This window comes from Eretmochelys imbricata, chromosome 15 (assembly GCF_965152235.1).
Source record: "Eretmochelys imbricata isolate rEreImb1 chromosome 15, rEreImb1.hap1, whole genome shotgun sequence".
NCBI lineage: Eukaryota > Metazoa > Chordata > Testudines > Cheloniidae > Eretmochelys > Eretmochelys imbricata.
This window is the reverse complement of record NC_135586.1, coordinates 3,521,418-3,533,565: the sequence shown is the minus strand read 5'-3', so window position 1 is coordinate 3,533,565 and position 12,148 is coordinate 3,521,418. Positions and strand designations below refer to the sequence as shown.

The following is a 12,148-nucleotide window of genomic DNA, read 5'->3' as shown; positions in this document are numbered from 1 at the left end:
ACAGTCTACCACCCTGCCCTGCATTCTCTGCACAGTTTGGTTCACCTGCGTCCACCAGTCCTAGATTCTTTGCCTTAGTGAGAGTCCCCACACAACGTGTGCCAAGGAGTCCCCTTTGCTTGACCATCTCCAACTGACACTTCCCTTCTGGGTTGCGGGGGGCGCATCTGGACTTGTTGAGGTTGCAGAGCCTCTTGTTGGAACAGGAAGCCTCACTCCATATCAACGTGTTGGAACTTTGGGCCATCCACAATGTATGTTGTGCCTTCAGGGACCGCATAAGACACTCAATGGTTCGCATGTTACCACTATGATGTACTATGTGAATAAACAAGGGGGAGCACATTCCAGGTTACTCTGCCTGGAGGTGACCAATCTGTAGCAATTTTGCGTTGAAGACATCTTTCTGGTAGCAGTCCACTGGCCACGGGTGCAAAATCATCTCACCGGCCATCTCAGCAGGGTCTTCTCCCTAAACCAAAAGTGACTTCTGAAGGAGCGTGTCCTCCAGGTCATCTTTGCAACATGGGGGCGCCCGCACCATCAACCTGTTTGCGAGAAAACAAAACAAAGGGCTGGTCTACACTACACAGTTAGTCACTACACTACACTAATTATTATGTCAATGTCTACACTCTAGCCTTGTTCCCACTGATGTAAGTGTCCTCCTACACTGACATCATAACTCCACCTCCACCAGAGGCATAGGGCGTATGTTGGTGCAGTTAGGGCAACGCAGTGTAGACACTGCATTACTTACTTTGGCTGCTGGCTGTCTTGTCAATTTGTGGTCAGTTCACTAAGTGTGTTTGGCAGCAATATCAACGTTTCATCCCCCTGTTCAAGAGAAGTCCATTTTTTCCAGTGCCATGGTTGACGGGATTTTGGAAAGGGTTTCTCCGCTTTCATTCTCCAGTCTGAAAACCGGTGCCCCTTTGGGACCTAAATGTGGTTGTGGCTGTTCTCATGGGCCTGTCATTCAAGCCTCTTAAGTCCTGTCCACTGCCTCTCCTGTCTCAGAAAACTGTGTCCCTGATAGCTATCACATCTGCAAGAAGGGTGTGTGAACTGGAAGCGCTCATGGCCAAGCCAGCCTACACGCAGTTCTCCAAGGACAAAGTGACACTTCAACTGCACCCAAAGTTTTTGTCTAAGGTGGCATCTCAGTTACACCTCCTGATTCAGATGAATTTGCGACTTAAGGAAAAACACAGGTCCTCTTCCCCTGAGGAACAGCGTCTCCATAACTGGGATGTCTGGCGACGTCTGACATTTTGTCTAGACAGGACTTAAATAGTTTCATGCTTTACCTTGCCTGTTTGTCCCCTATACGGACTGCATGAAGGGGCAAGCAGTCTCTGCTCAGACCATCTCTAGATGGATAATATCTTGTATCAAAACTGCGTATGAAATAGCTTTGGCTATGCCTCCTCAGAGGATATGGGCTCACTCCATGAGGGTGCAAGCGACGTTCATAGCATTCCTCAATGACATTTCCATACTGAACATTTGGAGGCTGGCTGCATATATGTTTACGGACCATTATGTTATTACTGCATTGTCCAGAGCAGACGCAGGCCTCAGAAGTGCAGTTCTGTGATCCCTATTCCAGAAGACTCCAAGCCCTGCCTCCAGATTGGGGTACTACTTGAGAGTCATCTAAGTGGAATACATGTCTGCATCTACTCAAAGAAGAAGAAATGGCTACTTACTGTAACTGTGGTTCTTTGAGATGTGATGCAGACATGTATTCCACAACCCACCCCCTCTGCGTGAGACTTTCAGTGCAAAGGAACTGAGGGAGGTTGGGGTGGCACTGCCTGATATAGCCAAGTGAAGAGCCACAGCCACGAGGCGAGAGTGCCGTCCCTTTGTGGGTATAGCTAGACAAAAGGTTCCAGCACGCTGGGCGCACACACACCAAATTGGAATACACATCAGGGACACTTAAGGAACCAGCTGAAGCAATCTCAAAACTGTCAGCAGTTATCTTTGAGAACTCATGGAGGATGGGTGAGGTCTCAGACGGCTGGATACATGTAGGGTACATTGTAGACCCTATCTTTAAAAAGGGGAATAAAAAGCACCTGGGGAATTATAGACCAGACATCCTAACTTTGATACCTGGAAAGATACTGGAACAAATTATAAGTCAATAATTTTGTAAGCACCTAGATGAAAATAGGGTTATAAAGAAGTAGCTGGTTCGGATTTGTCAAAGAACAAATCATACCAAACCAGTTTAACTTCCTTCTTAGATAGTTACTGGCCTAGTGGCTGGGGCGAACGCTGTTGACGTGATATATCTTGATTTTAGTAAGGTGTGACAAAGTTCCTGCTCTACCTTGGTGGGTCTTGCGCTTCTTGGCGGATTTGCTCGTCTTGGTGCTTCACGGCAGCCCTCAGCTTGGCCGTTTTTCTGAATTCGCAGTCCAGGTAGACTCCTCCTGGATCTGACCAGGAGTTGGGAGGATTTGAGGGGAACCTGGGCCCGCCCTCTACTCCAGGTTCCAGCCCAGGGCCCTGTTTAGCCTGCCTGATTTTAAAACCCAGGTGCCCTGATTAGCTGCCTTAATTGATTCTAGCAGCTTCTTGATTGGCTGCAGGTGTTCTAATCAGCCTGTCTGTCTTAATTGTCTCCAGAAGGTTCCTGATTGTTCTGGAACCTTCCCTGTTACCTTACCCAGGGAAAAGGGACCTACTTAGCCTGGGGCAAATATATCTGCCTTCTATTATTCTCCTATAGCCATCTGGCCTGACCCTGTCACGTATCCCCCACACCCCCCCAGCACTACGGGGTTGGGCAACTTGGGACGTCAGGCAGTGCACTCGTGACAAGCCATCTGCATTGCCATGGTGGCTTCCAGCCTAGTGTTGTATGGTGAATTGGAAAGGTTGTAGGGACAGGAACCATCTGGTCACCCTTGCGTTCTTCTCTTTATTTCACTGCATCCACTGGAGGGATGCATGGTCGGTCACAAGGGTAAACCGTCATCCCAGAAGGTAATAACATAGTGTTTCCATGGCCCGTTTCGCAGCTATGCACTCTTTCAACCATGGCATACTTCTGCTGTCTTGGGAGGAGTTTCCTGCTGAGGTAGAGGATTGGGTGTTCTTCATCTCTGACCATCTGCGATAGGACAGCTCCCAATCCTACTTCAGATGTTTGTAAAACGAATTTTTTGTTGAAGTCTGGGGCTATAAGCACGGGGTTACTGCAGAGGGCTGTCTGTAGATCCATGAATGCTTTCTCTGTGGCATCTGTCCACTTCACCATGTCTGGACCCCAGGCTTTTATCAGGTCTGTCACTTGCTCTGGTAGCAAAATGGGGAATAAATCATCGGTAGTACCCCACACGCCCAGGAATGCCTGGATTTGCTTTTTCCAATTTGGCCGGGGCCAATTTTGGATAGCCTCTAGTTTGTTTAGTTGAGGCTTGATCATGCCCCTTTCTACAATGTAGCCAAGGTATTTAGCCTCGGCTAGCCCTATAGCACACTTGGCTGGGTTGGCTGTGAGGCCAGCCTGTCTTAGCGTGTCCAGAACCACTTCCACCTTTCCTAAGTGGGTTTCCCAGTCGGGGGTGTGAATAATCACATCATCCAGGTTTGCTGCTGCATAACTGGTATGGGGCCGTAGGAGCTTGTCCATAAGATGCTGGAAGGTGTCAGGTGCTCCATGCAGTCCAAAAGGAAGAACAGTATATTGAAACAGACCCTCTTGTGTTGAGAATGCCGTCTTTTCTTTCGCATCTTTGGCAAGGGGAATCTGCTAGTATCCCTTTGTTAAATCAAGGGTGGTCAAAAATCGGGCATTGCCCAGGCAGTCAGCTAACTCATCGATATGGGATATGCATCGAATTTGGATATCTCATTCAGCCAGTGAAAGTCATTACAAAACCTAGTGGTGCCATCGGGTTTGGGCACCAACACAATCGGGCTTTACCACTGACTGTGGGACTCTTCGATGACTCCCAGCTCCAACATCCTTTTTACCTCTGCCTTGATCTCCTCCCTTTTTGCCGCTGGGACCAGATAGTGCCTTAAAGTTACCTTTGTGCCAGGGTTTGTGATAATGTGGTGATATGCTTCAGTGGTCCAACCTGGTTTGGTTGAAAACACATCCTGGTAGCGGTTGATCATCTCAGTTACATCCTTCTTCTGATTTGGTGTCAGATCAGTGGCTATCCTGATCTGCTCATGTAGGTTATTTCCCTGGAGCGGGGTCTCTTGGGCCACTACACACGTCTCTCGTTGGTGCCAAGGTTTAAGAGGTTAATGTGATAAATTTGTTTCTGGCGTCCTGACTGCTGCATCTTGTAGGTTACTTCTCCCACAGGTTCAACCACATCATAGGGCCCCTGTCATTGGGCCAGAAGCTTGCTTTTTGCCATGGGTACCAACACCATCACCCGATCCCCTGGTTGGAACTATCAGACTTTTGCCTGGCGATTGTAATGCGTTCGCTGGGCCTCCTGCGCCTTTTCCAAATATTCCTGTACAATAGGGGTGACCCAGACTATCGGTTCTCACATCTGCAACACATGGTCAGTTATATTTCTCCCCTCATTGGGTTCCTCTTCCCAGATTTCTTTTGCGATATCTAGTATGCCACGGGGGTGGCGTCCGTATAATAATTCAAAGGGGGAAAACCCAGTTGAGGCCTGAGGTACCTCCCGGATTGCAAACATAAGGTAGGGTAGTAGGGTATCCCAATCCTTCTCATCTCGACTTACCACTTTCCTTATCATTGCCTTGAGGGTTCGGCTAAACCTTTCTAACAGTCCATCGGTCTGCAGATGATAGACTGAAGTTCTCAGGATATGTATATGGAGTAGCGTACAGAGGCTCTTCATTAGCTTCAACAAAAATGGGGTACCTTGGTCTGTTAATATCTCCTTTGGTAGCCCCACTCAGGCAAAGATCCCCACCAACTCTTTAGCTATCGTTTTAGAGGCCGTGTTCCGCAGGGGGACGGCTTCTGCGTAGTGAGTAACATAATCCAGAATGACAAGTATATATTGGTGGCCCCAGGCTGTCTTCTCCAGGGGTCCCACAAGATCCATGGCTATTTGCTCGAAGGGGACCTCTTTAATGGGAAGGGGTACTAAAGGCGCCCTCAAGTAGGGACGAGGACTGTGCAGCTGACACTCTGGGCAGGACGCACAGTACCTCCGCACTTCTTCATGTGCTCCGGGCCAGAAGAATCGTCGCAGGACCGTGTCAGGGTCTTCTCTACCCCCAAATGCCCCCCCAAAAGATGAGGATGGGCCAGACTTAATACGGCATTCTGGTGTTTTTGAGGTACTAGGATCTGCTGCACCTTCTGCCCCTGTACTGGTGCAACCCGGTATAAGAGATGCTTTTTCATTATGAAGTAGGGTCCTGGTCCCTGGGTTTTCCCATCCACGGGGACCCCATCTATTTCGGTCACCTCCTTCCTAATGTTGTCGTACCTTGGGGCTTCAGCCTGGTCCCGTCCAAAATTTCCTCTCCTGGGGCTAATCTGCCAGAGAGCTAGGGGGCCAGTCTCTGTTGCCTCTACTGGTTCAGAGGCGTTTGGGTGTGGGTCAGACTCGGGTGCTTCTCCCTCCTGGGTGGCCTCCTTTTCAGCTTCTCGGGTCCGCCTACCTACGAGAGCAACCCTCTGGCTTTGGGCCAGTATTCAGGTTCCCAAGGCCTTAGCTGCCCTGCTTTCCCTTTTTATCTTTCTATGCTGTCTGGGAGTGGAGAACAAATCTGGGGTATTTCAGAGAAGGTTGGGGGTTGACAGTCTACTGTGGATGCATCACTACTTTCAGGGCTTCCCCTTTTCTCCAATTCCCCTACCGGGAGTAAGTCTCCAAACCCTGGGAAGTCTCTCCCTGTGAGCACCAGGTATGGGAATGTAGGGACTATACCTGCTGCTACCTCAGTAGTGTTCCCCTGAATCTCGATTTTTACTGGAATGGTGGGGTAATAACCAACTGTCCCATGGACGCATGTTATCCCCGTAAGCTTAGCCCACAACAGCTGACTACGCTTCATGAGCTTCCCCGAGACAAGCGTGTTAGCACTCCCCAAATCAACCAGTGCTGTGGTCTCTACCCCATTTAGCTTCACTGGTCTAGTGTACATATATGGGGTTAGTGAGACTCCCACAAGGTGGATTAGGAAGCATGGGTCTGCCCAGTTCCCCAGGTTACACTGCATAGGCTCCTCGGTACTGGGACACTGTGCAGCTGTGTCCCCCCACTCCCCACAGGCGTAACGTCTGTATGGAGTCCTAGGCGTTCCCCGGTCTCTTGGTTTGGGTAGTCTAACATCACAGTCCTCTTCCCCCTTAGTGCTCCGACTCTTTGTGGCTTCTGGTGGGCCTTCAGCCCCTCTCGTTTTCCACCTGGGCTCTCCTGGTGGCCCAGTCACCTGAGCTCTAGGGCTAGGTGCTGCTAGTTTAACCCGGGGTGCTGCTTAATTGGTCGGGTCAGCTCCCACGCCGTCCTTCGCCTTTCTACCAGCGCGACAACCTCGTCATAGGTGGAGGGTTCGTTCTGGCTTACCCAGGTGCGAAGGTCTGGCGGTAGTCCTCTCATGTACGGTCGATGACCAGAACCTCTAGTATCTCCTCCAGACTCCGGGACTCAGTTCATAACCACTTTCATGCGAGATGGATGAGATCATATAATTGGGACCGCGAGGTTTTGTTTTCCTGGTACCTCATGTAATTGGGCCCTCACTGCGGTCGTTACCCCAGATCTGGCCAAGATCTCTGCTTTCAGCTGGGGGTAGTCTGCCGCAGCCTCTTCAGGCAAATCATAGTAGGCCTTCTGGGCTTCCCCACACAGGAATGGAGCGAGGATGCCAGACCACTGTTCTCAGGGCCAAGCCTCCTGCAGGGCTGTCCTCTCAAAGGCCAGGAGGTATGCCTCTACATCATCCTCCCGTGTCATTTTCTGCAGCCAGTTACTGGCCCGCATGATCTGCGTCCCATCATGGCCGCGGTTCAGCTCTGTAAGGGCCTTTACCTGGTTTACCAGTTCCCGCAACGTAGCCCGGTCTTGAGCAGCCTGGTCCATCAGCAGGCGATTAGTCTCTTGCTGCAGCCACACTGCCTCCTGTTGGGCGGCTGCCTGGACACGGGTAGCCTCCTGCTGGGCAGCTGTGGCTTGTATCAGTGCCCGCACTACCTCCTCCATTGTGGTGAGAAAAAATAAAAATAGACCCTCTTCCTTTTTTTTTTTTTTTCCCCTTCCAAACATCCTCCTCCTTCTGCCACGCTGTGGACACCAGATCCCACTTCCAACACCAGTTGTGACAAAGTTCCTGCTCTACCTTGGTGGGTCTTGTGCTTACTGGCGGATTTGCTCGCCTTGGAGCTTCACGGCAGCCCTCAGCTTTGCTGTTTTTCTGAATTCACAGTCCAGGTCGACTTCTCCTGTGCCTGACCAGGAGTTGGGAGGATCTGGGGGGAACCCAAGCCCGCCCTCTACTCCGGGTTCCAGCCCAGGGCCCTGTGGAATGCAGCTGTCTAGAGTGCCTCCTGGAACAGCTGTGCGACAGCTACAACTCCCTGGGCTATTTCCCCATGGCCTCCTCCCAACACCTTCTTTATCCTCACCATAGGACCTTCCGCCTGGTGTCTGATAATGCTTGTACACCTCAGTCCTCCAACAGTCCGCGTTCCCACTCTCAGCTCCTAGTGCCTCTTGCTCCCTGCTCCTCACACGCATACCACAAACTGAAGTGAGCTCCTTTTTAAAACCCAGGTGCCCTGATTAGCCTGCCTTAATTGATTCTAGCAGCTTCTTGATTGGCTGCAGGTGTTCTAATCAGCCTGTCTTAATTGTCTCCAGAAGGTTCCTGATTGTTCTGGAACCTTCCCTGTTACCTTACCCAGGGAAAAGGGACCTACTTAGCCTGTGGCTAACATATCTGCCTTCTATTACTCTCCTATAGCCATCTGGCCTGACCCTGTCACAAGGGCTTTTCATACACTTCTAAGTGACATTCTGATAAGTAGGGAAATAATGTCTAGATGAAATTACTATATGGTGGGTATAAAACTGTTGAAAGATTGTACTTCGTAGTTATCAACGGTTCACTGTCAAAATGGGAGGATCTATTTAGTGGGGTTTCACAGGAGTCTGTTCTGAGTTCAGTACTATTCAATATTTTTGTTAATGGTTTAGATAATGGAGTGGAGAGTGTGTTTATAAAATTTACAGATGACACCAAGCTGGGAGGGATAGCTTGCGGTTGGAAGGACGTGATTAGAATTCAAAATGACATTGACAATGAATACCATAAGATGAAATTCGATTAAGTACAGATTACTGCAATTGGGAAGAAAAAATCAGATGCTCCAATACAACATGGGGAACAAGGATCTGGGGGCTGTAGTGGATGACAGATTGAATATGAGCCAACAATGTGATGCAATTGCAAAAAAGGCTTGTGTCATTCTGCAGTGTATTATCACCAGTATCATAGGTAAAACAGGAGGCAATTGTTCTCCTCTACTCAACTCTGGTGATGTCTCAGCTAGAGTATTGTGTCCAGTTCTGGATGCCACACTTAGGAAAGACGTGGACAAATTGCTGTCCTCTGGACTCTCCAACAAAAATGATAAAAGGCTTTAAAAAACTTGACCTATGAGGAAAGGTTAAAAATAACTGGGCATGTTTAGTCTTGCAAAAAGAAGACTGAGGGAGGACCTGTTAAGTCTTCAGGTACGTTAAGAGCTGTTATAAAGAGGACAATGATCAATCCTCTGTCCACTGAAGAATGGACAAGAAATAGTCAACTTAATCTGCAGCAAGGGAGATTTAGGTTAGATACTATGGAAAACTTTGTAACTATAAGGATAGTTAAGCACTGGAATAGGCTTCCAAGTGAGGTTCTGGAATCCCTGTTGTTGGATGCTTCTAAAAATAAGGTGGATAAGTACCTGTCAGGGATGGGTTTAGGTATACTTAATCCTGCCTCAGCTCAGGGGGTTGGACTAGATGGGCTCTCAAGGTCCCATCCAGCCCTAGGTTTTTGTAATTGTTACATTCGTGTTCAGTTTAGAGAGTATCAGGTAGGAGGAGTGTTAATGAAAAGAGAATCTGTGCCATATGTAGGGCGCACACACCGGTCCATATGTGTGGGGGGAAGGGGTTCTTCTGTCACTAATACAAAGCACAGGCTGCCCTCTAGCTAGTAAAACATGCTTTGTTCTATAAATGGAATCGCAATGCGATAATAATATACTTAGCTTTGATTTCTCGTTTTGCATGAGAAGTGCTGTGCAAGGGAGGCCAGTAGTATTATCCCCATTCTGCAGGTGGGGAGGAGGATGCACAGAGGCTAAGACCCAGACTTTCAGAAGTAGCCAGTGGTCTTGGTGCCATCTGAGAAACCCTAGTTCCCATTGGCTTTGGAGTTGTGGGTTCTGTGCACCTCTTAAAAACCAGACCCAAGGGGTATCAACTTAGGTAAAAGCCAAAAATCCGTGACTAATTTTGAAAATGGACTCCTTAGAGATTTTTGCAGGTCAGAAAGTGAGTCAGTGGGAGAGCTAAGAATAGAACCCTTTTTCTTGATTCCCAGTCCTGTGCCCTGGCCACTGGACCATGTTGCCAAATGGGATGGATTTAAATGACAAGAAATGAAGTTCACAAATTCTGGTTTTGCCAGGTCAGAAGTTTGTTTGAAGTTCCCAAACCTCCATGTTCGCAGTGTTTGCCCAGCTCTACTTTAAATATGATATAATAGCATATGAAATGCAAACTTTCGGGGGGAGGACTGCTTGAGAAGTCAGCATAACTTGGTCAGGGGGCTCTGGGTTGGGTGGGGAAATGGCTGGATGAAGGATCTCCATTCTCCACACCAAAAGGGAATGCGGAGACCTTTAGTCTCCGGACAAGATAGTTATTAAGGCTGATGGTGGCCTCTGGCACATTGCATAACCTGTGGACTGTTTTGCCATTCCTGCTACATGTAGCCTTTGTATAGTTGTGCCTGAGCTGGCTGATGGGATCGCTAATGAATAAATTCTGTTCATCACAGGATGTATAAATACACTTCAAACCGCTTCAAGACCCGTGCGGAGCAGGAAGTGAAGAAAGCAGAGCACATGGCTCGGATAGGTGAGTCCCGGGTGTGTGCATGGGTCCTGCATTAGTGCAGGAATGGTGAAGCCAGGATTGCCCCCCTGACTTGCCCTATAATGGCAACTGCTGTGGTGAACACCATGATTGCTCGGGTGCCCTGCCTGTATGTTTATGATAGTCATATGGATAAGCCTAGCCTTTTCCCTCTGTTGCACAGAACTAGCTTTCCAATTGATTCCTTCTGTGAACATTCTATATAGAGCTCAGAGATCCAGAAAATAACACTTTCCTTAAGCACAGAAACATTCTCCTCTTTCTGACACTAATTGTCTAACCTGTGCATGTATTAGAATCATAGAATATCAGGGTTGGAAGGGACCTCAGGAGGTCATCTAGTCCAACCCCCTGCTCAAAGCAGGACCGATCCCCAACTAAATCATCCCAGCCAGGGCTTTGTCAAGCCTGACTTCAAAAACTTCTAGGGAAGGAGATTCCACCACCTCCCTAGGTAACGCATTCCAGTGTTTCACCACCCTCCTAGTGAAAAAGTTTTTCCTAATATCCAACCTAAATCTCCCCCACTGAAACTTGAGACCATTACTCCTTGTTCTGTCATCTGCTACCACTGAAAACAGTCTAGATCCATCCTCTTTGGAACCCCCTTTCAGGTAGTTGAAAGCAGCTATCAAATCCCCCCTCCTTCTTCTCTTCCGAAGACTAAACATCCCCAGTTCCCTCAGCCTCTCCTCATAACTCATGTGTTCCAGTCCCCTAATCATTTTTGTTGCCCTCCGCTGGACTCTTTCCAATTTTTCCACATCCTTCTTGTAGTGTGGGCCCAAAACTGGACACAGTACTCCAGATGAGGCCTCACCAATGTCAAATAGAGGGGAACGATCACATCCCTCAATCTGCTGGCAGTGCCCCTACTTATACATCCTAAAATGCCATTGGCCGCCTTGGCAACAAAGGCACACTGTTGACTTATATCCAGCTTCTCGTCCACTGTAACCCCTAGGTCCTTTTCTGTAGAACTGCTGCCGAGCCATTTGGTCCCTAGTCTGTAGCGGTGCATTGGATTCTTCCGTCCTAAGTGCAGGACTCTGCACTTGTCCTTGTTGAACCTCATCAGATTTCTTTTGATCCAATCCTCCAATTTGTGTAAGTCCCTCTGTATCCTATCCCTATCCTCCAGCGTATCTACCACTCCTCCCAGTTTAGTGTCATCTGCAAACTTGCTGAGGGTGCAATCCATACCATCCTCCAGATCATTTATGAAGACCTTGAACAAAACCGGCCCCAGGACCGACCCCTGGGGCACTCCACTTGATACCGACTGCCAACTAGACATGGAGCCATTGATCACTACCCGTTGAGCCCGACAATCTAGCCAACTTTCTATCCACCTGTTAGTCCGTTCATCCAGCCCATACTTCTTTAACTTGCTGGCAAGAATACTGTGGGAGACTGTGTCAAAAGCCATCAGGCTTTGGATGTGCTATCGTCAACACAAAGTAACCACATTGGCTGTACATATTCCAGGGATCAGCAGTGACCTAGCAGACTTGCAGTAACCTACCATCCAGTGGCTGCCGCAGAAGTCGGGTCTAGAGCCAGTATTCCATCAGTGGGGACTCCAATAATAGATCTGTTTGCCACAGAGGACAACACCAAATGCTCATACTTCTGCTCCAGAGCGGGTGTGAGCCCTGGGTCTTTGCTAGATACCTTTTTCCTTGGGTGGGCTCAAGGACTCATTTCCTTCTCTAATGCATCCCTTGATCCCCAGGATAATATCTCAGATCAGGCTGGATAAGGCTATGAACTTCTGTTACCCCATAACCTCTGTCAGCCAGCCAAAACTGTCTCAGCCAGTAAGACTGTTGCAGATGTCCAGGCGGCTTCACATACACCTTCCATTCTGCCCAGACATAATATCTCTATAAGCAAGGTCAGATCTGCAGTCATTGCACTGATGCCTTGAATGTTGACTGGTTGAGCACTAGTGACAGACTGCTCTCTGCAGGTTCAGTAAATTCTCAGACTAAGCATAAAACCTTTTGCTAGAGAGACCT

At 48.6% G+C, this 12,148-nt stretch overlaps 1 protein-coding gene across 3 annotated transcripts in view; it reads left to right on the top strand.

The window, feature by feature from the left end:
* MORC2 (MORC family CW-type zinc finger 2) overlaps positions 1-12,148 on the top strand; it is a 120,431-nt gene that overhangs the window by 48,675 nt on the left and 59,608 nt on the right. For all 3 annotated transcript variants that reach the window (XM_077834864.1, XM_077834863.1, XM_077834865.1), the window contains exon 10: positions 10,030-10,109. In XM_077834864.1, the coding sequence (XP_077690990.1) occupies positions 10,030-10,109 (80 nt within the window). The remainder of the gene's footprint in view (positions 1-10,029; positions 10,110-12,148) is intronic.